Source organism: Chenopodium album, chromosome 8, assembly GCF_948465745.1.
Source record: "Chenopodium album chromosome 8, dcCheAlbu1.1, whole genome shotgun sequence".
Taxonomy (NCBI): Eukaryota; Viridiplantae; Streptophyta; class Magnoliopsida; order Caryophyllales; family Amaranthaceae; genus Chenopodium; species Chenopodium album.
In genome coordinates, this window is record NC_137841.1 from 50,393,997 (window position 1) to 50,419,261 (window position 25,265).

General features: G+C 38.5%; 1 protein-coding gene across 1 annotated transcript in view; it reads left to right on the forward strand.

Moving 5' to 3' along the window:
• The first annotated feature begins 9,582 nt into the window (after window positions 1-9,582).
• The window catches only part of LOC145641852 (ATP-dependent zinc metalloprotease FTSH 12, chloroplastic-like), a 35,081-nt gene continuing 19,398 nt past the window's right edge, over window positions 9,583-25,265 (forward strand). The window contains exons 1-9 of the mRNA XM_081692844.1: window positions 9,583-10,148; window positions 10,988-11,172; window positions 12,666-12,892; window positions 14,090-14,367; window positions 14,740-14,817; window positions 15,039-15,281; window positions 15,370-15,510; window positions 15,685-15,852; window positions 16,615-16,727. Of these exons, the coding sequence (XP_081548970.1) occupies window positions 9,762-10,148; window positions 10,988-11,172; window positions 12,666-12,892; window positions 14,090-14,367; window positions 14,740-14,817; window positions 15,039-15,281; window positions 15,370-15,510; window positions 15,685-15,852; window positions 16,615-16,727 (1,820 nt within the window). The 5' untranslated portion in view covers window positions 9,583-9,761. The remainder of the gene's footprint in view (window positions 10,149-10,987; window positions 11,173-12,665; window positions 12,893-14,089; window positions 14,368-14,739; window positions 14,818-15,038; window positions 15,282-15,369; window positions 15,511-15,684; window positions 15,853-16,614; window positions 16,728-25,265) is intronic.

A 25,265-nucleotide genomic window follows, 5' to 3' on the forward strand; every position in this document is an offset into this window, starting at 1 on the left:
GTTACACACCATCCCATCCCAAGGTTAGGTAGATGTAGGTTGAAAAAAGAAGGGTATATCGTTAGGCGAAGCTCAAAGTGGTTTATGAAGAAAGGATTGTATAATTGAAGGGCGAAAGGAAATATGATGTGGCTACAAGGGGTGCCTCAAGTCATTAGTATACCTTGTGCTTAATTCGACATGGTTTTTTTTTTATTATTATTTTTATTTTTTATTTTTTTTTTTTGAATGCAATGTAATGAAATGATCATATGCAAGGAAATAAATGCACATCTTATTAAAAAGGGAATAGAAAAGAAAAACTACAAAAATAATCTAAAGGAAAAGAAAAGGTGTCTGTGCTAGACTTATTGGGGAAAGGAAAAAAAATGAAAAAGAAATAAAAAAAAAGGCCATGAAATCTTGTCGTTGCAGCTCGCCTCTTGTCTTGTGTCATTCGCTTCATCATCACCCAGTCTTCTCGCTAGCTAGAGGCAATGGGACCTTGTTTGCTTCTATGAGGTCTTGAATGAGATTTTGAAACCTGTAGCATTCATCAGTGGTATGACCGTTTCCTCGATGGTACTTGCAATAGGAATTTGGGTTCCATCTCGAAGATTGATTTTCTGGTGTTGGATCCTCGGTAGGGCCAATAGGTTTGATTAATCCTCAATCATAGAGACGATCGAAAGCAGCATCGTAGGTCATTCCAATGGGTGTGAACTCTCGCCTGGGTTTCCTTTTAGATCCTTGATTGTCCATGGCTAAGACATCATTATGGTCAAAGGTACTAACATTATTACTAGAGTGGGCGTTTTTGGAAGAAGAAGGATTGTCGCTCTTCTTTCCTTTCCAGCCACCGTGGTTGCTATTGTTAGTAGCTTTTTGCTTTGCGAGGTCATCTTCGATCTCGATACCTATGTCATAGACGGCCTTGAAAGTATTCAAGTTGTGTTGATATTTTAAGTGCTTTGAATACTTTTCTTGGAGATTCTTGATAAACATCCTCACGGATTCTTTTTCAGTGGGGACCTCAATCATCTTGGCGGAAGTTTCCCTCCATTTATTAAAGAAAGAAGTAAAGCCTTCATTCTCTTTTTGTCTTAGCATCTCAAGTTGTCTATGGTCGGTTTCAACTTGGATATTGCACTTGTACCTATCAATGAAAGCGTTCACTATCAATTCCCAGGTAGAGATTTTCTCCTTGTCAAGGGAGAAGAACCATTGTTGGCAAACGGTTTCAAGAGATAGTGGGAACAGAGAGGGGAAAACCTTCTTATCGATACCCTTAATGCTCATTATAGTTTCAAAAGCTCTTAGATGGAAGTAAGGGTTATCCGTTGCCTTGAATTTAGGGATGTCAGCGGTGTTGAACTTATGCGGAAGAAGTTCCTTGTCCAGCGAGACCCCTTGTGAACTCATGCCCTGAAATTTGTAGTCGCTAGATAGCTTGCTCAAGCTTTCTTGCATGAGGTTCATTTGTTGTTGCTTCACGGGATCATCAACCTTGAGGGTGAGTAGCTTCAGTGTTTCAGTCATGGTAACCAATTGGTTCCTAAGCTCATTGACTTCTTCTTGAGTTGCCATTATCTTCTTAGCCTTCCTCTTTTGACGAATCGGTTTATCAAAAAGCGAGACTTGAATAAAGAGGTTGTCCTTGATTAATCGCCCTTCTCTCCTCAACCAAGTATTGTGGAAAAGGAATTTGGGGGTACTGATTGTTAATTATTTGACTCAAACTCTATTCGACATGCAATGGAAGGAGGAAGTGAAGAAAGATGGAATAGAATGTGAAGAAGAATTATGGAGGGATATGAAGAATTAGGAATAGAATGTACCCTCAACTCAAATGACGGAAAGACCGACTCATGCATGAACCTGAGACATGGTCATGGTGATGTGTACTCAAAGTGTGTGCTAAGACTAGTGAGTGTAAATGGTGCGTTAAGACTCGTATCATGACCATGTGGCTAGACTATGTGACCAAGAATCGATTAATGACTCGATAAGGTGTTGTTGACAGCGGAAATTAACCGAATTAAACAGAAAACTGATTAATTAGACATCAGATGATGACTCGAAAAATAATCCGAACTGTCGGCCAAGCGACAGGACTGGCGTCGCATTATGGTGGTTGGCGCCAGACAATTTAATAAATGTCTGGCACTACACACTACAATGTGGCGCTACAGCTCAGACTTTGGCGCCAATATTGGAGCTTCAGTCTGGGACTGTTTTCGGTATTATTAGTCAACTGGGGTATACCTAAAGTCGGACTAGGTCAATTTCGATTTAAAAAAAAAACTTTATTGACTCAAATTAATTAATTAATTAATTAATTAGGCAAAGTTCTTTAAGTCATTAATTTTAATCTCAACACAAATCAACAAACGGTTAAGAGGAGCATAGAGTATATATGCACAACAAATAATGCACAATTAGTCAAGTAGGCACAATATGATGCAATGAGTTCGCAACCTAACCATGGCTCTAGTTCTCTAAAGTTCGGGATATGGTTTAGTCAATAGGGTCCATGGTTAATTGTCCGGATGCACCGCGTAGAAGCCTAACCGTGAAGGGTTAACGCGTGTGGATGGGACACCGCGAGTTTTTAGGAAAAAACTCACTTCCATGGTTTGGTGAATTCAACATCTCAGATGTACCCTTTGTTGCCAGGAGCGTTCAATCGGGTAGATAGAGCATGAATTCCCAGAGGGTTATGTCCATATGTAGAACACATATGGGTTTCAGAAAAGTGAGAAAAAATTCAATCAGGAAGTAGGATCGAGCAAACAATACGAAAAACCGGTCGAAATTAGAACGCATATTTCTGGCTCGGTATTGGGGGAAATTGGCGCCAGCAAACAGAGACTGGCGCCAACTTTTAACTGTAGCGCCTGGCGCCAATACTGGCGTCTGGCGCTACGGCTAAAAGTGTGGCGCCAAGCTCTGGCCCCTGACGCTACTTCCCACATGCCTCAGCAGCTTTCTGTGCTCGATAAAATCTTCCAGTTTCGCGTGGTGTTATTTCAGTCCTAGTTGTGAAAGACATTTCTCAAATTTCCTACGTGTAAAATCCTATGTTTTTTACTCATTACGGATGGTCTTTCCAATGAGAACCTTTTTATGCATATGACAATAATGTTAATCAAAATTACGCACATGAAATACTTAGAACTTTTCGAGTCTCATCCACTCATTCTAGATCATTGCCGAAACAAATTCAAGAATTAAAATAGAAATCCTCCCCAGTGGAGTCGCCAAAAACTGTAGGGAATAATTTCAAGCCTTTAAAATCCCACTAGCTTGAACCCCACTGTGATCATACACTAAAGTACGGTGGCGTCCAAAAGGGAAGAAGATAGAGCAAAAGAGTCGCCAACAAGTTTTTTTAGGAACTTGTAAACCGTTCACGAGGTGAAGGTTACACCCCTTAACGATCCAAGAGATCGTCAACTCCATAAGGTCATGAACCAAATAAGGGTTCGGGGATGATGGTACAAATCCAACCTAAAAGAGATTGAACCTGCCCTAATAATAGGCCTCTACTTTATTCTGCTCGTATTCATGTGCGCTTTCTGACTAACATACAATCAATAGGATTAACCCTAAACCTGTTTAATCTATGTTGGTTGAATTTAATGCACAAATAAACTATTATTGGCGATCACTTGAATTTATAATCACATTAACCCTAACAAGATTATCAATTATCTTATTAAGCGTGATTGCAAATACAAATTCCCTTTAAACATGCAATAAAAGGTGATCAAGCAATAACAATATAAAATATATCAAGCAACATAAATAAATAAACAACATCATTAATAATAATATTAATCATAATAATCATGTTAAAGCATAGCAAGATCCTAGGCATGATACTAACAAGATTAATAACAAAACCCTAGCATGTCACTAAGCAATAAAAATCAAATCTTTAACCCTAACATGATACTAACATGAATAAATATTAGGAAGAATATAGGAAGCATCGTACTTTTAATCATACTTAATATTAAAGATACCTTAGACATGATACTAGGAATCAAAATAACAATCTAAGCATGATTTCTACATCATAATATCAATTAATCAATTAAAACACTTACTTGGATGCCTCGTACCTCTTTCTAATTACAAAATACACATGTTAGTAACTTCAAGGAAAATAATAATCAAAGCAATCAAATTAAATAATCGAAATAGAGATTTGGGACCAAACCCTCAGAAATTAAAACCTTTCACGTCTAGGGCGAAGGCAACTTCGAATATGGCTAGGTGTATCAAGATCTTGCGAATGCGGAATTTTGTATGAAAAAGTAAAAGAAAGAAAAGAAAAGAATGCTAAAGAATGAATGAAAGCTTGATGAATGAAGAGAATTGGTGAATGCTAATTAAAACTAATTGTTGATGAGAATTCGTGAATGAAGAGAGTTGATGATTGAAAACGGAGTTTTTGATACGATATTTCTAGAGAAAATCATCCAAAAAAGATAATTTAACAAAAGAGAGTCTGAAGATCGAAAATCAACCTTGGCGCCAGCCCTGGCTAGTTGGCGCCAGCACCAGTGGCTAGCGCCAGGCGCCAATGGCTAGCGCCTGGCGCCAATCCTGGTTCCAGGCGCCAAGGCCTGGGGTTGGACGCCAAACTGATTTTTAACGCGTTTTCGAAAATCTGATAAATTTCCCGTACTGGAAGATAAAATAATATAATTTCAGTCGAAAATGCTATTTGATCTTGATTAAAACTCTGAAGAGTCCTAATTGAATTAGGAATGAAAAGAACCTTCTAGAATGTTCTAGAAGACTAAAACCATTCCTAATTACATTAGGAATGATAAATTATATTAGGCCCTCCCCTAGATCATTAGGCCGTACTTAAAACTCAAACCGGGCCCAGTTTAGTAAATTGGCCATAACTTCCTCAATATTCATCGGAATTGGGCTTATAATATATCGTTGGAAAGGCCTTTGCAAGCCCCATCCAACTACACCTCTATTGGACCCATATCATGGACCAACCAAACTGTATTGGCTGTTTTCTTAAAATAAAGTTTTCAAAAACAGGAAGAAGAGAAAAGAAATAAAACTTTCCGCAACGCTAGACCTTTCCACACTTTCGTTTCATTCGATTATGATTCGACGTGAAAGGCACTCATCACCGGGTTTGGTTTTGGGGAGACACAAATGGGTGTCTACAAATACGTATAATTATACCGCAAAGATAGACTTGGGCGTATTATCGCCGCGTGATTACGCAAGGCTACTCGAAATACTTAACTCAACAACAAAACTTGCAGCGGAAACTCAACTTTCTTTTATTAAAACTTTTAAAAATAGTAACATTGTTACGAGTACTCAAAATAAAGACAAGACCAACATTCCTAAACTAGGTGAAGCAAATCCCGGGACTCCCATATGCTCATTCATGACTCCACCTGAAAATAGTCAACACTGCTTACCATTACAGTAAACAGGGCGAACCAAAACAAATAAGAAATACGGATTAGTAAATTATGCTAAGTACGATAAGTGCAAGATAGTGTAAACTCAATGTATTTGCAAACATGCTTTTAAAAACAATTCCAATAATTAATCCAATAAATTCAAAACTCATGATTCAAAACCGATTCTCAATATTCCAATATCAATAATCAATAAAACCAATACCAATTATTTTAAAAACCAATTCCTCATATAAAAAACCAATTCCTCATAATAAACCAATAAAACCAATTGAACCAATTAAATCAATTCCTCTCCTAAGTGTGCACACCCCACAAGCTAGTCTCCTTTATATTACAAGGCTATTCTTGAGGAAAGACCCGGTCATACAAAGTCCAATGCCTTATCAATAAACCAAATCCGCATAGTGGGATTACTAACATGCTTATAAAGCATTAATAAAATAATTCAATGGTTCAATAAATCCTTTTAATATCCAATAGTTCCAATATAATTCAAAAATCCTTTTTAATTAATTCCACATGCTTTCAAAATCAAACCTTAGCTTGTAAATAAATACTTGAGAATAAAATCTCATATTAATAGCTTTTCAAAATCAATAACTCTTCCTTGAAAAACCTCTATTTAATTCAACAAACCTTTTAAAATCAATTCCTTTATTTAAACACGATAAGTAATCCAAACCATTCAAAACATGATTTAAAAATCAATCATTCAAAATACTTTTATTAAAATAAATACCTTCAAACATAATTTATTTCAAAATCATAATTCAAATCAGTTTAATTCAATCACCAATCAAATCATGTTAAACATGTTATTCAAACCAATCACTTTCAAGGTATCTAGCCACCTAAATGTACCTTGATCCTTGCTAGAAAAAACACACAAAAAGAACCTCAAGAACCTTGATTCCGAATATCAATCAACACTTCGCACTTTCAAAGTTCAATCACGAATACACCTTGCAAATAAATATAACCTTAATCAATATAAGGTTTACAAATAATTAAAAACCCCCAACTATATGTACATGAACCTTTTAAATTAATTTCTCATAAACATCATTAAAAATCTGATTTTATATAATTAAAACTACTCATAATAATTATTTATAAATCCCCCATAGTAATAATAATAATAATAATAATAATAATAATAATAATAATAATAATAATAATAATAATAATAATAATAATAATAATAATAATAATAATAATAATAATAATAATTGAATAAGAGAAGAGAATAAGAAAAGATAAGAAACCAAGGAAAAGAGAAGAATTGGATTTGCGTTGGAAAGAATAGGCAGAACTTGCAGAGGCTATAACTCCTTCAATATAACTCCTAATTGGGTGATTCTTGAGCCTAAACTCAAGTATTTTTTGAGAGGAACAATCTTTTGTGAAACATCAATACCCCAAAAATTGACCAGAAAATAACCTTTTCGTAGCAATTATTTTAACCTTTAGTATCGATTGTAATTGCAACAAAAAGCTTTCCCAACGAATGGTCATTCGATACAATATCCCATGTTGCCTTAGCCTTTAGTAGTGGTTTTCAATATTGCTGGGGTTGGCCTCAATAATCGATACGAAAAACTACATCCAATCGTGGTGATTATCGTAGCGATTACAATCGCTATAAATGTTTAACTCATTTTTTTCAAAAAAAAAAAAAAAAAAAAACATGCGTATGATCTTTACAAGATTCGAACATGCAACCTCAAACTCTTATATTAAATGTTTCACCAATAAGCTATGATATATTTTATGTATTCTTTGACAAACAATATTTATATATCTAGTGTTGAAAAGGCTTTTCGTATCAATTTTTAGGATTTAGTGGCGATTGTAAATGTTACGATTTCTCAAAATTATATAAATGTGTAAAAATAGTGTTGATATGTATTATTATGTTTTCCGTATCGATTTTATATGGGAAAACCATGGCGATTGTAAAAATAATACGACATCCTTAATTATTTCACAAACATACTTGCATATTGTAGTGAATGTACAATCGCTACGAAATAATCCCTACGAAAAGAGATTTTTCTTGTAGTGAGAAGAATGAATGGCAAGAAAATATGATGATTGGATATTAAAAAGATGGAGAATTAGAATTAAGAAAAATAAGAGATTTTGGGAGATAATTAAGAATATAATTTTACCAAATAAATTCCCCCAAAATAATTCATGAGGGCCGAAAATATTGAGCTTACCATAGCTCAAATATTCGGATTCCTCTAGATAGATTTAGGAAGATTTTGCTCGGTTTTTAAGGAATAAAATAATTGTATAAAAATATAGAATAAATAAATAATTAATTAAATACCAATTATTTACCAATAAATAATCAAGAAAAATAAGATTTTCCATACATGGAAAATCCGAAAATCCAAGCTAATTATTTGGAAAATTTCGGCCATAATAAAATAATTAATAAAATATTATTTTGCTTTAATTAAAATATCCGAAAAATGTAAATAATTCGATTTTTAAAATAGGATAAATGGATAATATATCTTATCCAAAAAAAATGATTACTTTTAAAAATAATTTTGGCGCCAAAATTCAAATATTATTTTGGCTCCAAATAATAAATTTACTAAAATACCCTTTTATAAAATAATTCTTAATTAATTAATTAGAAAATACGTATGAAAATACGTGGTATTACAAGGAATTAATGAGTCTCTCGAGTATAATGAACATAGATGTAGAAAATTGAGCTAGGAGCGTCGAGACCGAGCGTTGCAAGTCGAGTCGATTAATAAAAGACGAGACGGTAAAAATCAATTAATCAAGTACCAAAATACCCCTAGCATCGAAAAGCCCCGAGCAAACCAAGTGTTAGGGGCAATGGTGCTAGCACATAAGCTAGCATGCGCACCGCACCGCACCAAAGGTGTTGGCAGCACTAGGCTAGTGCAGGGTGCACCACGTGCTAGCATGCACGCTAGCATCGCTTGCTAGCTATTGCTAGCATGGGGCGCAACACCATAGCGCACCATGCCTAGCAACTTGCTTGGATGGCGCGCGAAGGTGTTGGCAGCAGCATCCAGCATCCCGCATCAACGCGAGGCTTGCTGGCGCTCGCTGCTAGCCCGAGCGACCAGTTGACAGGCAAGCCAAGGGGCAGCAACCTTGGCGCCCAAGGCTGGCAGCTCCAGCTTGCGCGCATTGAGTGGCTCCAGTTTTGGGGTTGGTTGAGGCGGTTTGGGGATAATTAAATATTAATGAAAATTATTTTAGAAGTTATGTTATACAACTTTATATTAATTCCTATCTAACAACATATTTTATGATCAAATATATTTTTATTATGTTAGTAAAAAAATTATGGTCAAATCTAATGCGTGAATAGTAAAAAAAAAGTCCAACGTCTCTTGTATTGTGGGACGGAAGGAATAATAATTAGAGTAATGACTCTAATAACGCTCGTTTGTACAAAATTGTATTTAGGTGATATTGTTTATTACCAACAAAGACATCTAATGTTCGAACAAATCACTTTTTTTTGTTAGTTTTGATAAAGAAGTATCTTGGTATTATGGTGGTTGCTACATATGTCAAAAAGGCCTCCGTTAATTGTGTACGATACCATATAAGGGTCTGTTCACATTTACTTAATTTCATTTCAGTTCAGTTCAGCTCAGTTCAGCTCCAATCAGTTCAGTTCAGCTTCTAATTTCCCTCTCTCATAAAATATTCATTTCAGCTCAGTTCAATTAAGCTCTAATCAGTTCAGTTCAGTTCAATTTAGCTCTAATCAGTTCAATTCAGTTCAGTTCAGTTTAGTTTAATTCAGTAAATGTGAACATGTCCTAAACATAAGTTGATACCAACAAAACATTATTAGATGAAGTATTTTGGTAGCATAATGGTTGCTACATATATTCGGAAGGCCTCCGTTAATTGTGTACGATACCATTTTTTTTAAAAGAAGTCTACGATACCATCTAAACACAAATTAATACCAACAAAACATTATTACAGTCACTAAAAATCCGTTTTCTTTAGCTTAATTTCAGTTTACTTCCTCAATTTAGTTTAGTAAATTAGAATAGACCCTAAGAAAGGTCAATAGAATACAAAGAGCACTCGCCACTCTCCCATGTTATTGATTATGCTAAACCTCTTACCTCCTAGTCCTCCCTACACTCTCCCTACATGATAAACCCAGCTCTTTAGAAACAACAGACTCCAGTACTCCACTATGCCAATTGCTATTTGCTAAACAAAAAATTTCCTACCATTTTCCTTTCTTGTTTATGTTAATTTATTAACTCATTTTTTCAAAATTTTTTCATGTCTTCGACAATTCTCATCCCCAATTTCCAAACCACAGTATTCTTGAAGCACCTATCCCCTCCACCGTTACCATGCCGCAGAAATAAATTCAAATCTTCGCGCCCCAGACCTTTATTCATCGCTTCTGCTTCTGGGAATTCAAATGGGTTCTCCTGGGATAAGCTTTCGGGCTCCATTCGCCGCCGTTCCGACCGATTTTTGACTAAATTTGGCGAGGCAGTGATGAAGGAGACTGGCATTGATTCTGGCGACGCCCAGAAATTAATTTCTCAAGTTTCGAGCCGGGTTGATGGTGCTGTGAGTTATTTTGGAGCTGGGTTTAATCGTTTTAGGTTTGAATTGGTTCCTGAATTCATCAATTGGAACAAATGGGATAATTGGAAAGTAAGATTTTTTTATATTTTTTATATATAGAAATTTATATTTGCTATACTTCTTTTATGCTTAAATATGGTGTTTTACTGTGGAAGTTGATACATATTTGTTGAGAAAATGACTTTTGAAGAGGTGAAAACATATATGTCATTGAAATTTTAAAGATCAAAGAAAGTATTTTATTGCTGGTGCTGTTGAAAGGGTGAATTCACTTTGAGTTGTGTTTGTAAAAGCCAGTTTTAATGAACACTACCCTTCCCCCGAAAATACCGAACATTCTTAGGTGCACCTACCGGAAATACTCGGGTGAAAAGTCGTAGCTCTGGTGTATTCAAGTGCAAAATAGAGTTTCTCATGAAATTATCCTATATTTAAGCTTGTTCCAAAATATGTATAAGTTGAGGTTTTATAGTAGTTTATTGTATGAAGAAGTTTGCTTTTCAAGTAAAGATATCATTCTCTCATTTTAGTTGATTATAAGTAGAAGAAAATGCCGGTAAGTTGAATTCACGCTGTTATTGATGCAAATTCTTATAATTCCATTGCCTATTGAATAAGAAATATATGGACTCAACCGTTCCTTTTTTGGATTGAAATTTTTTTTGCTCAAGGCATTCTGTGAAATTATGTTAAAATCTAATTGTTTATATTCTTATAGTTTCTTTATGAAAATTTCGTTTTAGCTTGTTCAAGTATTGATCATCTTTAGATCAATCTAATGATTTGGACCCATGTTTTGTTCCTTCATGGGATGTAGGACATATGAAACTGATGATTTGCATCAGTACCAAGGATTTATTTGATTCCTAAAAATTCTAGAATAGTATGGCTAACATCTCATTCTACAGGATGTAAAAAGCTGGGAACCTAAACGTTTTGGTGCCCTGTTGCTCTATTTGCTTGCTATCGTAGTGTCTTCTCGGAAAATTTACATGGGTCTTCCAGCTCCTCGCATTGCACAAGAGAAGAAAGAGTTGACGGAAGCATATATGGAGGCATTAATTCCTGTTCCCACGCCAAGTAATGTCAGGAGGTATGTTACAGCTGCAATGCCTCCGTCGAAATTGCCAGCTAATTAACCAAATCTACTCAAACCCAATTCTTCAAAAAAATAAATCTGATATGGAGTAAATTTTAAAGAAATACAAAGTATGTAAGATATAAATAGCTTTTCTTGCCAATTTTCTCAATATCTTATCTTTCCCATTGTTACCCCTTTAAATAAATAAATAAATATTCTAAAAATATTGAATTTCATAAATTTAAATACTTAGTATCGTTGTAATTTTAATTTTCCAAACACACTGAAATATTATCTACAATAACAAAATTAATACTGCCTTTATCAGTGCAAGTATTTAGATTATAGTTAAGCTTCTTCAATATCGAAAGTCCTTAATGACAATATATCTGTCACAAATGGAGGACTGTGCAGTTGGTGTCATAATGTAGATGAAGATTTATGTGATGTTAAACGAATTAGGACTCCAGCTAGCAGCAAGCGTGTTAATTTATTACTTCAATTTCTCTTCCAAGATAAATTAATTTACAACATGAGGATGAGTATAGGTTCCAACTCCCAAGAATATGAAAGAACTATTTGTACTTTAGTTTGGGAAATCCATTCCATTTATAAAAAAACAATAATCACTTTAATCAAAAGTTTCTTCTATAAACTTAATTAAAAAAAGGAAAAGTTGTCAAGAACTACCCACCTAATAGGTCATTTTGTCAACAACTACTCGCTTAAAATTTTTATCAAAAAAACTACCCACTAAATTTAAAAAGTTTGAGTAGCACTACCCATTTTGGTTCTCCGGCAACAAAATTCGGCAAGTGTGGCCTAATTTTATTTTTTTCTTCCAAAACTTAAGCCTAAACCTCGTATTAACAACCAACCTAATCTCCTTTACAACGATTCACCCTAGAGGCACAAAATTTTTAATATTTCCCCAATTAAAGAGGGCGAACGTAATTGTGATTTTAATTAAGAAATATGTAATGCTTCTAAATTGATGTTAAATTCACTTGTTTTGGCTTCTTAATCGAGTGATTCATCATATCGTGTTTAAATTATGGAAGAAAAAACAAAAGTGAACCCCAGTCGCCGGAAAACCAAAATGGGTAATGCTAGTCAAAATTTTTAAATTTAGTGGGTAGTTTTTTTGATAAAAAATTTGTGCGAGTAGTTGTTGACAAAATGACCTATTAGGCGGGTAGTTCTTGACAATTTTTCCTTAAAAAAAAATCTGTTTGAGGGACATAAAACAAAGAGCTGGCTAGCACTGCAGAAGATGCTACTGACTGCTGTAATATGCTACGGGAGGACGGGCTTTAGAATGTGGAATGAGAGATAGAGGTGATTGTGGAGTTTCAAAGTTTGCTTTATTAAAAGGTTTTATCTTAAGTGTTAGTGATATACTTATATATGTTTTTCATCCAAGTAGTAAGTGTGGGCTACTCGGGTTTGGTGCTTGGTAACTTTCAGATGTTGCTAAACAACATGGAACTCTTTTGTAAGTGCAGGCTGAAGAAGGGAATGTGGAGAAATATGATGCCGAAAGGACTGAAAATGAAGAAATTTATTGAAGGACCCAATGGGACTCTAATTCATGATAGTTCGTATGTTGGAGAAGATGCATGGGATGATGATAGTGAACAGCCTATCGAAAATGTGAAAGGAATAATCAACAGTGATGCAAGTTTAAGTGCAGAAGCGAAGAAGGACGTTCAAAGTGAGATTGGGGTGTCAGGTTAGTAAATAACCTTTATTTTGTTAAATAAATTTCAAAGTTGGTAACTGAAACTCTGGCTGAATTCATCATTTACCATTTAGGAAGAAGGGCATAAGAAACATCACTAGGCTTAGTGTGTAGTAAAGGTAGGATACAAGTTTTTAATGGGTAAAAATGACTTCTTAACTAAATATTGTGTCAGAAGCAGACATCATGGTCAATCTATTTTATCAGGCTCTGTCTTCCTCCACTTGATGCTTTATCAAATTCTGCTGCATGTTTCATAAAGTGAATTTGTATAGCTTGACAATGCATGATTGCATGTATCCTGTGTTAACTCTTATGTCCTGTTTGATCTGGGTTTGACTTAAAAACACAAGGATATGAAATGAATGATACTTGGAACCCAGACTCCTCTATCTCTCATTTTCTAAAAATTTAGGGCCAGAATTTCTGTTATCTCTGGTCATGCTTAAGGAGGTTATATTAGGAAAAATGAAGGTGAATCAACTAATTTTAACAAATCTTTGAACAAGTTTGCAGTTGGAAACTCTCACTTAAACCATTGATGGTCGCGGAATATTGATTGCCAATGCCACTGAATTGCTGCTAAACCATTCCCTTTTAGTCATGTTGATTCTCTCTTTGTAGGATAGAAGGAGCCACTAGAGGTGGAATTAATGGTTGTGATTGTGGATGAAGGTGGTTGGAGTGAGATAGGAAGAAGAAGTAGAGGCGGGTGGATGAGTTCTAGAATTAGTGTTGGATGGCTCGCTGATTGGAGTTATACGTTTTCTTTTTAGACTTTATGATTTTATAGTTACCATTTTGATGTTGATTGGAGGTGGGCAGTATAACCTAGAGGACTTTCCAACCCATATAGCTGATCAACAGAGAAGAAACCAGCCAAACATTTGGTCTGGTTTTATTTGATACTGTACAGTGTTTGTACCAATTCCTATAGGTGAACCAGATGGTGCTTTATGTATTTTAGAAGCAAGGTAATGATAGCTAGCTCTTAATATTTATCTAAGGAAACCAAGCTGAACAATTTTTTTCGTTAGAGATTGGACTTTTGTACGGAGCTACATTATCGTATTTTAAATTCCTCAATTATATACTAGATACATTGGCTAAAATTATTTCTCCTTTCTGGAAGTGTTACTAATTTTCTTTGTCTAACCTTGCAACCCTTCTTTCTCTATCACATTGCAGCTCATACGCAAGAGCTTAGAGGATCATGGCGTGGAAGGCTCAAGGCATGGACAGAAATTCTGGAAAAGGAGAAGTTAGCAGAGCAAACTAGCCCTTTAAATGCTAGATATTCAGTTGAATTTGACATGAAAGAAGTTGAGGACAGTCTTCGAAAAGATGTTGTAGAAAAGGCATCAGATGCACAAGGAGCCAGGGCTTTGTGGATATCTAAGCGTTGGTGGCGATATCGACCTAAACTACCATACACTTATTTTTTTGAAAAGCTCAATAGCTCAGAGGTAGACTCAGTGTTCCTTCTTTGTTGTATTGTGCTTTTGTCTTGCCGATTTGCTGGTAGTTAAAGAATATCTGAGAGCCTATATTGTTGAATTGTTTAAACGTCAGATTGCTCAGTGCTACCTACGGAGTATTTTGGTTGATTCTTTAATTTGTGCCTAATCGTTTCCTCCATCAATATTTTAATATGTAGAAGAATTCACAATCATGAATCATGAATCATGTCATGTCTATTGCTCCATCCTTGCTGTAGCCAATGCGTTTTCTTCCTTCTTAAAACAATTAGCTGGTGGTATGGATGATAGGATATCTTTTTATTGGAAGGTTTCCAATCTGAATGAGAACATTTTTGAGCTTCTGTATACCTTTGGCAGGTTGCAGCTGTTGTCTTCACCGAAGATCTAAAGAGATTGTATGTAACAATGAAGGAAGCTTTTCCATTGGAGTACATCGTAAGTGACATATATGCACACATTTCCTATATGAGCTGGATAGTATTTCGAAACACTAACTACTATTTTTATCTAATCACTTCGTATATGTTAGAAAAAAAATAATAATTTAAAAGTATACATCGCATTTGTAATTTACTCCGTATATATTAGTTAATAATATATCCAAGTCAAATTACTAAATACCTCTTTATAATTAATCTTTTCCTCATGTTTGTTAGATTGACATCCCTCTTGATCCGTACTTGTTTGAGACAATATCAAATTCTGGGGTTGAGGTGGATCTTCTTCAGAAACGGCAAATCCATTATTTTCTGAAAGTTTTAATTGCGTTGTTACCTGGAATTCTGGTTTTGTGGTTTATGAGAGAGTCATTGATGCTTCTGCACATTGCTTCCAGCCGTTTTCTCTATAAGAAGTATAACCAGCTGTTTGACGTGGCATATGCAGAGAATTTTATTTTGGTAAATATTTGGATCCTGGTAATAGAGTGTTCCGACGTTCTGTCTAGGCAGTTAGTTCATTAGCTGATTCCATCTGATCCTTTTGTAGCCTGTTGGTGAAGATGTTAAAACGAAGTCAATGTACAAAGAAGTAATATTAGGGGGTGATGTTTGGGATCTTCTCGATGAAATAATGGTTTACATGAGAAACCCTATGCAGTTCTTTGAAAGGGAGGTGCAATTTGTGAGGGTAATACTCTTGTCCATAATTAGTAGTTAGTTGAATTTTGTATTATCTATTTCAATTTTTGGCAATATTTCCAGCTCGTTCTGGATTTTAGTCTTTTACAATGGAACTCGTGATTTTATTATCTTATATCATGTGCGGATGATGTATAAGTGATTTTTCATGTTTCTGTGGCAGGGTATTCTTCTTTCAGGACCTCCAGGTACTGGTAAAACACTATTTGCTAGAACACTATCAAAGGAAAGTGGTTTGCCTTTTGTGTTCGCTTCAGGTGCAGAGTTTACCGACAGTGAGAAAAGTGGCGCTGCAAGGATCAACGAAATATTTTCAATAGCACGAAGAAATGTAATTGTCACTCTTGTTGGTTACATTTTCTTATTTTCTTAAAGAAAGATTTGCTTGGTTCTTTATGACATTACAATAGATAAAAGGTTGCAACAGTTGAGTGGTTACTTGTTATCCATGTTTAGCCATTCAGTGGTGTTGGGATTGAAGTGGGACTGTGGGACAGGGAGTTGCACGTCAAGCCCTCTTCAAGTGTTTCTTAGGCTGATAGAGCCATATCTTTGGTGTCTTATGTGGTCTCATGCCCTAGCAACCTTTCGTAATTCATCACTTTTTGATGTACAATGTAATTAAATGCAATGTTCTTCCCTATTTTGAAGAGGACTTCTTGTCATTTTCCATTGCAAAGTGAGTTTTATACTTTTCTTTCCATAGCAAAACTTTTTTTTCCCTCTTCAAATGAAACTTTATGTGTATAGTACACTAATTGATGGTGCATTTGTTGGATGTAAATTAAACTACAATGTCTAATGCAACATGAGTCTGAATTAATAGAATACAGCCTATGTAGGACAGGCTTACTATTGTGTATGTGTATCTATGTTTTTTTTTTATTTTTTTATTTTTTTGTTAATTTATATTATTTTTTTTAAAGCTCCTTGCAGTAGCTAGATTTTGTTTTGTTTTTGTCTATTTCTATTTTTAAATTTTTTTTTCTTGGTAAGACATTAAATGCCTGCTATGTATTTTTGAATTCAAATCTTGTAATTAGTTGATGAATTGATGTCAATTTTTCTTTTTCGTTTTCGTTTTTTTTTGTAGGCTCCGTCATTTGTTTTCATTGATGAAATTGATGCCATAGCAGGAAGGCATGCTAGGAATGATCCTCGAAGAAGAGCTACGTTTGAGGCCTTAATTTCTCAGCTGGATGGAGAGTAAGGCACTGATTTTTTGCTTGCTTCTACTGCATCATCAAATTTCTTTGTTGCTGAGCTAAATACTGTTCCTGTAAACAAACTGACATACTATTGGAAAATATACACATTGCAAAATTGAATAGCAAAACTAAACTAATCAACAATTTCATCATCAACGTTGTATGCAAAATATACTCATACTTGTCCAAAATCAAATCAAACAAACAACAAGTAATTCAATCAAATATCAAGAATCAAAAACTAAAATTGCATTATAGAGTAAAGAATTCTTACAAAACTTTGATCAAAATCAAAGAGGAAGAAGATTGAAAGTAGCATTCATCAAATTCACCAAGTTACTCTCTCTAGAATCTAAGAACAAAAGTTTTCCCAATTTGAGCTTCTCTCTCTAAAAATCTAATTTATTTCAAATTCTAATCTAATTCTAAGCTATTCCCTCTCTAAAAATGAAGAAATTCTATATATAGTAAAACTAACAAAGGAGGAGTTAGTTAAACGTCCAAAAAAAACTCCAATAGGCGCGCCCTCTCCTCTACATGCGCGGCCGCAATGAAATGGGTACGGAACGGGGGGAGGAAGGCTGGAAGGCTGTGCGACCGCACCTCCCACTTGCACGGCTGCGCCACAGCCTGTCGCCCTCGTGCGCGCTTGCGCGTGGGAGCAAGGCACTTCCTTCTCGTGTATCCGCTGATGCTCCCGTGCGCTCCACTTGATGCATGGTTGGGGTGGCAGTCTCCGAAGGTCTTCACGGTGGGTTCAACACCGATTTTGATGCCCACGCAGCATGAGAGCGCGGCCTTGAAGACTTGGCTTTTGCACTCCTTCACTTTTGAGCTTCAAGGGAAGGAACCTACTTGCACTTTAAGCCTTGTAAATCCCGAGAGAAGGTCATTTAGTTCCTTAGATGTCTCCATTCTCTTGAAATCGAAGCAAAACAAACAAATAAAAGAGAAAAAGCAAAATAAACCAAGAAATGCAAGAAAATGGGAAAACAACTTAGGAAAACACAAACTAGAGAAATATTAAGTAAAATTAAAGAAAAATAGATAAAAGAGATATGAAAGCAATCAAAATTCATCCTAAAAGAAGCTAAATGAGTGCCATAAATGACACTCATCAATAGGAAAGAAAAGAAATAAACCTACCCTCAATTCCCTACTCTAGCTGGGTGTAGAGTGAGTTCACAATTCTCTTTTGAGTATATTGTTTAAGAAACTCTTTCATTAGCCTTTCTCTTTTCGGTCTTTTCCCCACCTCATCCTCCTTAGTAGGGATGTCAATGGGGCCGGGGGGGGGGGGGGGGGGGCGGATGTTGGCCTTCCCATCCTCATCCCCACCTAAAATTTTCATCCCATCCCCCATCCCCAACCCCGTAGCGGGTCTAAAATTCATCCCCATCTTCGCTCCGGCGGGTACAATTCCAAAAGCATCCCCGCCTCACCCCCCACTTGGATATTCATCCCCACTAAATCCCTACATAAGACCCGCCTAATCACCACCTCCCTATACACAATCCAACATAATTAATATTGATTCCAAAAAAAAAAAAAAAATATTGTTAATATTACACACTTTTTTAGTTATAATATTACTATCATAATTATTATATCTACTATTTTATTTTACATAATTTTTTTATATAAAATAGTATAAAAGTATATAATTTTGTTTTTAAAAATATATATGTGGGTGTGAAGTGGGGGTGAGGCGTGTACAATGTAACATTCACCCTCGCTGCATCACCCATGGCAGGTTTGATTTTTATCCCCATCCCCGCTCTACCACCCACCAAACCAGGACCCATCCCCGCCCCCATTGGGGCGGGTCTCCTACTTGACCCACCCCACTAACATCCCTACTCCTTAGCTTTCATGTCGCCGTACACCTTTAATCGCTACCCCTACTGCCTTCAATTACCCTCTTCACTACCACTGCCAAGGTCTATGATTTGACCTTGGGTGGTTCAATTGAAGATCAATTATACCAATCCATATCACTGACATCTTAAATTTCGGTGGTGTGGTAAGTTAATTTTCTATTTAATCTTGTTCTCTCTCTCTCTCTCTCACACACACACACGCACACGCACACACACACACACACACACACACACGCACACACGCACACACACACACGCGCACACACACACACACACACACACACACACGCACACGCACACGCACACGCACACACACACACACACACACATATCACTGACATCTTAAATTTCGGTGGGGTCAGAGACTTGCGGTAGGTTATAGAAGTGGTTTTTTGTTTTTAAATAGTAGTTTTGGTGGCGGCTGCTTTTGAAGTATTCTGGTTGGAAGTTAGTTCGGTGGTTGTCAAAACCTTGTGATTTGCGGTGATTGGGAGGAGGAAGTGTAATAGACTGTATTTAATTACAATGAATTTGGACTGAACTGATTCAGTTAATGGAAGAAGGGCTGATTTTTCATTTCATTAGTCAAAGGATTACAAAGGATAGTTTATTAGCTTGAGGTTACAAATCTCCAAGCCACTTTAGGTAGCCACTCTCTTGTGTTTGCCTTACAAATTTCTGGATGCCTTCTACAATGACTAAACTATTTTACTTATACAAGATTACTAGAGGTCAAAGCTGACTTTAAGGTTTACATGTGACTTACTTAAACACAAATTGGAAAACCATTAAAAACATAATAGAAGCAGGCTGCTTTCTTTCCTTCTTCTATATTAACTTTGTCTTCTACTTAATTGGAGTCTTCAAATCTCGAAATGCTCTAAGGTGTTGCTGCCCTTTGTTGTTCTTGGTGCCTTCCTGCTCTCCTAGTGTAGACCCGAGAATACGGTTGACCCGGATCCATCACATTACTCCCCGCCACAAGTTTCACCTTGTCCTCAAGGGGGAAGGACGGAAAGCGATCATTCATAGCCACTTAATAAGGACTTCCAGCACCACCTTGTTGCCTCCCCTTTTCTTGTGGACATTCAAAACGGCTTCTGGTTCCGCCAATAATCCGCCAATAATTCGGGTATAGTGGGGCTGGTGGGTCGATCACCGATCATCCTCTTCAAGTGCGACACATGGAAAGTAGGGTGGAGCTTACAGGACGCCGGCAGGCTTGCTTGGCGTTTAGCTACTAAGCCATGCGGGTCATCAGCAATAGGCTGCATTAGTGAAGGAAATATAGCATCAAAGGGCGCTTATCCTGCTAATCGTGGGTCTTGGTAAGTACCTGACAGAGTGAAGGCTTGGAACTTAACTCAATGCTGGGTTGACTGCAGGGAAGCTTTGTACGCGACCTTCTGGAGAATCTTGAAAGGACCATAAAATCATGCGGCCAACTTCTCAAAGGGACGTCGTGCCAAGGATTTCTGCCGATAAGGTTGGAGCTTCAGAAATACCATCTCTCCTACTCCGAAGCTTTCATCTTTACTATGCTTATCAGGCCTTCATCAGCATACAATCCCGTTCCAGCAATTGTTCTTCCAAGGACCCCACCGGTGTTTGACCTTCCATAACTTAGGCGGAGGACGACCGTAAACCACTTGAAACGGAGTGGTTTTGGTGGCTGAGTGGGGAGACGTGTTATACGCGTACTCCGCCCAAGGAAGCCACATCGCCCATGTCTTCGGTTATGTAGACGTGAAACATCTCAGATACGCCTCTAACCCCTTGTTGACGATTTTCGACCGCCTGTCCGTGTGCGGATGGTAGGAAGTACTCCTCTTCAATTGCGTCCCCTGTACCCGAAACAATTCTGGCCAAAAGTTACTCATAGAAATTCGATCTCGATCGGATACCGATATAGGGAACTCGTGGGGCCGCACTATTTCCCGGGTGAAGATGCCGACAATCTTCTCGCTGGGTGCTTGACTCCAATAAAATGGCCATATTTCGAAAAACGGTCCACCACTACTAGGATGACATCCACACCTTTCGAAAGCGGTAGCCCTTCTACAAAATCCATTGAAACATCTTCCCACACCGCCGTTGGTATGGGTAGTGGTTGGAGAAGTCCCGCCGGTTGCCTCTGCGAGGCTTTGTTTCGTTGACAGACGTCACATCCCCTCACATAATCGCCTATGGATCGGCGCATCCCCACCCGTACCATTCTGTCGCCGCCCGTAGGTAGGTCTTAACCTCTCTGTCGTGGCCGCCGGTAGGGGAATCGTGGTACTCATGGAGCAACTGGGGAATTACCTTAGCTGACTTAGGTAACACTATTTGACCTGTATACAACACCCTGCCTTCTGCCAAAGTAAAGCCATTGGGCCCTTGGCCAAAGTCTCAAGGCCCTTCTTAATTTCTGCCAACCAAGGATCCCTTGCAAGTTCCCCTTCTAATTCCTTCCAATCAATTTCTTGTGTACAACACATCGATTTTAATTCGCCACCCACTCGTGACAGCGCATCCGCCACCCGGCTGGAGGCCCCGGGTCGGTATTGAACCTCGAAATCAAAACCCACTAGTTTACGCATCCACTTTTGGTGCTCACTTCCCACCTCTCTTTGTCGAGTGATGTAGCATAAACTTTGTTGGTCGGTTCTAACCACAAAGTGTCTCCCTAACAAGTAATGCCTCCACTTCACGATTGCTAAACAAATTGCATGAGTTTCTTCTTGTATATGGACTTGGATTGGGCCCGAACCCCTAAGAGTTTGCTATAGTAAGCAATTGGGCGATTCTCTTGCATCTAACACGTCCCCTAACCAATAGCCCGAGGCATCGGTCTCAAGATTGAACAATTTATGAAAATCGGGCATTGCTAGTACCGGAGGGGTTGTCATGGCCACCTTTAACCTTTCAAAGGCTTGGGCCTCTGCATCGGACCACCCAAACGCATCTTTCTTGAGTTGTGATGCAAGTGGACCGGCCACTTGAGCATAATGGGCCACGAACTTTTGGTAGTAGCCCGTCAAACCCAAAAATCCTCTTAATTCCCGCAAATTTCGTGGGCTAGCCCAACTGATTATAGCCTTGATCTTTTCTTGATCCATGGCTACTCCTTGACTTGAGATTACATGGCCTAAATAAGCCACCTCATGCTTCCCAAACTCACATTTCTTATGCTAGCCCAACTGAGATCTTTTCTTGATCCATGGCTACTCCCTGACTTGAGATTACATGGCCTTAATAACCCACCTCATGCTTCCCAAACTCACATTTCTTATAATTAGCAGATAATGCATGCTCTGCCAGCTTTTTGAGAACTTGTTGCAAGTGCACTTGATGTTCCTCTTCACTCTTGCTATAAACAAGAATGTCATCAAAGAATACTAGAACGAACTTTCTCAAAAATGGTCGAAAGATATTGTTCATTAGCGATTGAAAAGTGGTCGGGGCGTTAGTTAGCTCGAATGGCATCACAAGGAACTCATAATGTTCCTCATGAGTCCGAAAGGCCGTCTTGTTGGTATCTTGGGCCTTGACTCGAATTTGATGATAGCCAGACTTCAAGTCCAACTTAGAGAAGATGACCGCCCCCTGTAGCTCATCCAACTCGTCTATTACCAATATCGGGTATTTGTCCGGTACCGTTTCCTTGCTGAGGGTGCGGTAATCTACACAAAACCACCACGATCCATCTTTCTTCTTGACAAGCAAAACCGGGCTCGAAAACGGACTAGTCGAGGGCTTGATAATACCGGCTTCCAACATTTCTCGAATTAATTTTTCAATCATCTTTTGTATTTGTGGCTATCGATACAGTCTCACGCTAACGGGGTCGCTGCCTTCCTTCAAAATGATTGAGTGTTCGTGGCCTCTTGATGGTGGGAGTCCCGTAGGCATGTTAAAGACTTTAGCAAATTGCTCCAAAGTGGACTTCAAAAATTCTGGTGGGTTGGCCTTGGAATTGGGCCCAACTTCTCCTTCTGGCCCAACTTCCATTTGTTCTACTTGATTTATTTCCACCAACAGCTCATTCCTTTCCTTGCCCAAAATTCGAAACATGGCCTTAAGTGAGATCTTGTCCGTTTCCAACAAGGCATCTCCGGTGAGTTTCACCGGTACGCCGGCCACCGTGAACTTCATTTCGTGAGTCTTCCAGTTCGTAGTGACGGTCCCAAGCTTTTCTAACCATTGCACCCCGAGTATCACATCGGCATTGCCTAGCCCAAGTGGTAGAAAGTCTTCCACCACGGTTATACCACCTTCCAACCATACTTTCACCGCTTAACACACCCCTTTTCCTTTCACGGTATCCCCATTACCTAAGGATACTCCGAACTCGTCCCCCTCCGTTATGGGAATTTTCATTGCTTCCACCACCGCCATCGAGATAAAGTTATGGGTTGCTCTTGGATCAATCATCACCACTATGGCCCGCCCCTTCACCTTTCCTAACAATTTCATCGTCTTTGGGTTTAAAATGCTAACCACCGAGCAAAGTGAGACTCCTACAGAAGGCTCATCATCTTTTAATTCGAGCTCAACATCTCCTCCTTCCTCAAACTCCTCCTCTTCTTCATTCTCGACCAATAACACACTCAATTCCTTTCCGTTTACACCGGTGTCCCACGCCCCAACGTTCGTCACAACGGAAACAAAGTCCCTTGGTTCGTTTGTCTAGCAATTCACTCTCCGTGAGCCTTCTCGGACCTGTGCTCGATCTTTGGGGTTGCTGGGTTGGAGTGGGTAGACCCACACTAGCAGATCCTTGGGACTCAGGGGCCCTTGCCCAACTCAAACTAGAACCCCCATTTGGCAGCCCATACGATTGTATGAGGCCCTTGCTGCTTCGACCCACTGATTGCGACCGGGCTAGGCCAAAAATTGCTTGGTCCAGCTTTCCAAGGCCCACACTCTTTCCGCCATTTAATCCTTCCTGCTAAGTCCATTGCTTTCTCCAAACTCCCAAGACTCAACAACCTCAATTTGGCCTTAATCTCATCCTTCAGCCCATTCACGAATTGTCCTAGCATTAAGCTTTCCGGAATATCCTCGTGGGGAAAAGCGAGTTCGATGAATTTCAGGCGGTATTCCTCCACCGTCGTCGTTTGTTCGACGGCCAAAATTGTTCATGGAGGCTGCCGTCGTTCGAAGGTCGGAACTCCCTCAACAATCGGTCCTTGAGATCCACCCATCCTCCGAACGGCCTCCTCTTATTTTCCCAATGAAACCACTGTAAAGCGGCCCCGTCCATCGCAACCACGGCGGCCGACACCTTGTCCTCCTCCGACAACCAATAAAAATCGAAATACATCCTCGCGCGCATCACCCAATTCTTAGGATCCTTTCCCTCAAATGTCGGCATCTCAAGCTTTTTGTGCTTCCAACGGTTATCTCCACCACCATCAAACTATTCACCGTCGAGCCACCCTCTGGGTTCTCTCCTCTTCCATTCAGGCATGCCAAATCTCTCTAGGAGTTCTCACCTCGTTTTCGCTATGATTTTTGCTGTTAACCTCCTGGAATGGTCGGTTGCAATGGGGGAGGTGGCGGAGGTGGCTGAGGTCGGGGTTGTGTGGCCGAGGCCAGGGCGGCGCCCATCTCCTCTCTCAACTTCTCCCGCTCCTTCGCCGCCAAGTGGCCTGAACCTCATGGTCTTTTCGGAAGCAGTCGACCCGCCCTTCGAGTCTGACTCTGTCTTCCTCCTTCCGTTTTCGCTCCGCTTAAAAAAAAACGTGTAGTGTTCGGTGATGTTGTTCTGGGTGTCAGCCATGGCTTGGCTCACCGCTTCAGCCACTGCTCGACCAATGGAAGCGTCCTGTGGTCAATGGACTTCAGCCATGACTCAACCTCCTTGAGTTTCTCGTCCACCGCGTCTGTTCGCCATGATCGACCGCTATGATACCAAGTTGTAATAGACTGTATTTAATTACAATGAATTTGGACTGAAGTGATTCAATTAATGGAAGAAGGGCTGATTTTTCATTTAATTAGTCAAAGGATTACAAAGGATAGTTTAGTAGCCTGAGGCTATAAATCTCCAAGCCACTTTACGTAGCCACTCTCTTGTTTTTGCCTTACAAATTTCAAGATGCCTTCTACAATGACTAAACTATTTTACTTATACAAGATTACTAGAGGTCAAAGCTGACTTTAAGGTTTACATGTGACTTACTTAAACACAAATGGAAAAACCATTAAAACATAATAGAAGTAGAGCTGCTTTCTTTCCTTCTTCTCTTCTTAATTAACTTTGTCTTCTACTTAATTGGAGTCTTCAAATCTCGAAATGCTCTAAGGTGTTGCTGGTGTTGCTGCCCTTTGTTGTTCTTGGTGCCTTCCTGCTCTCCTAGTGTAGACTCGAGAACACGGTTCACCGGATCCATCACAGGAAGGTGGTTGTGGTGGTTGATCTAAGGTAGAGAAAAGGTTGTAGTTGGTGGTGTAATTGATTAAAATGGATAGGTGTATGTTTTTGGATCGGTAGTGGTGATAAGGAAGTTTGTGAAGGAGATGTTAGTATTAGACTATTAGTGCTTTATGGCCATGTGTGCTTAGGTTGGTTGAGGCATGGAGAACATGATGTTGGGTAAGTTATGTTGAATGTTTGACTTTATTGGGGGGGGGGGGGGAAGAAAGATGAAGGATTCCAAGTCAATTAT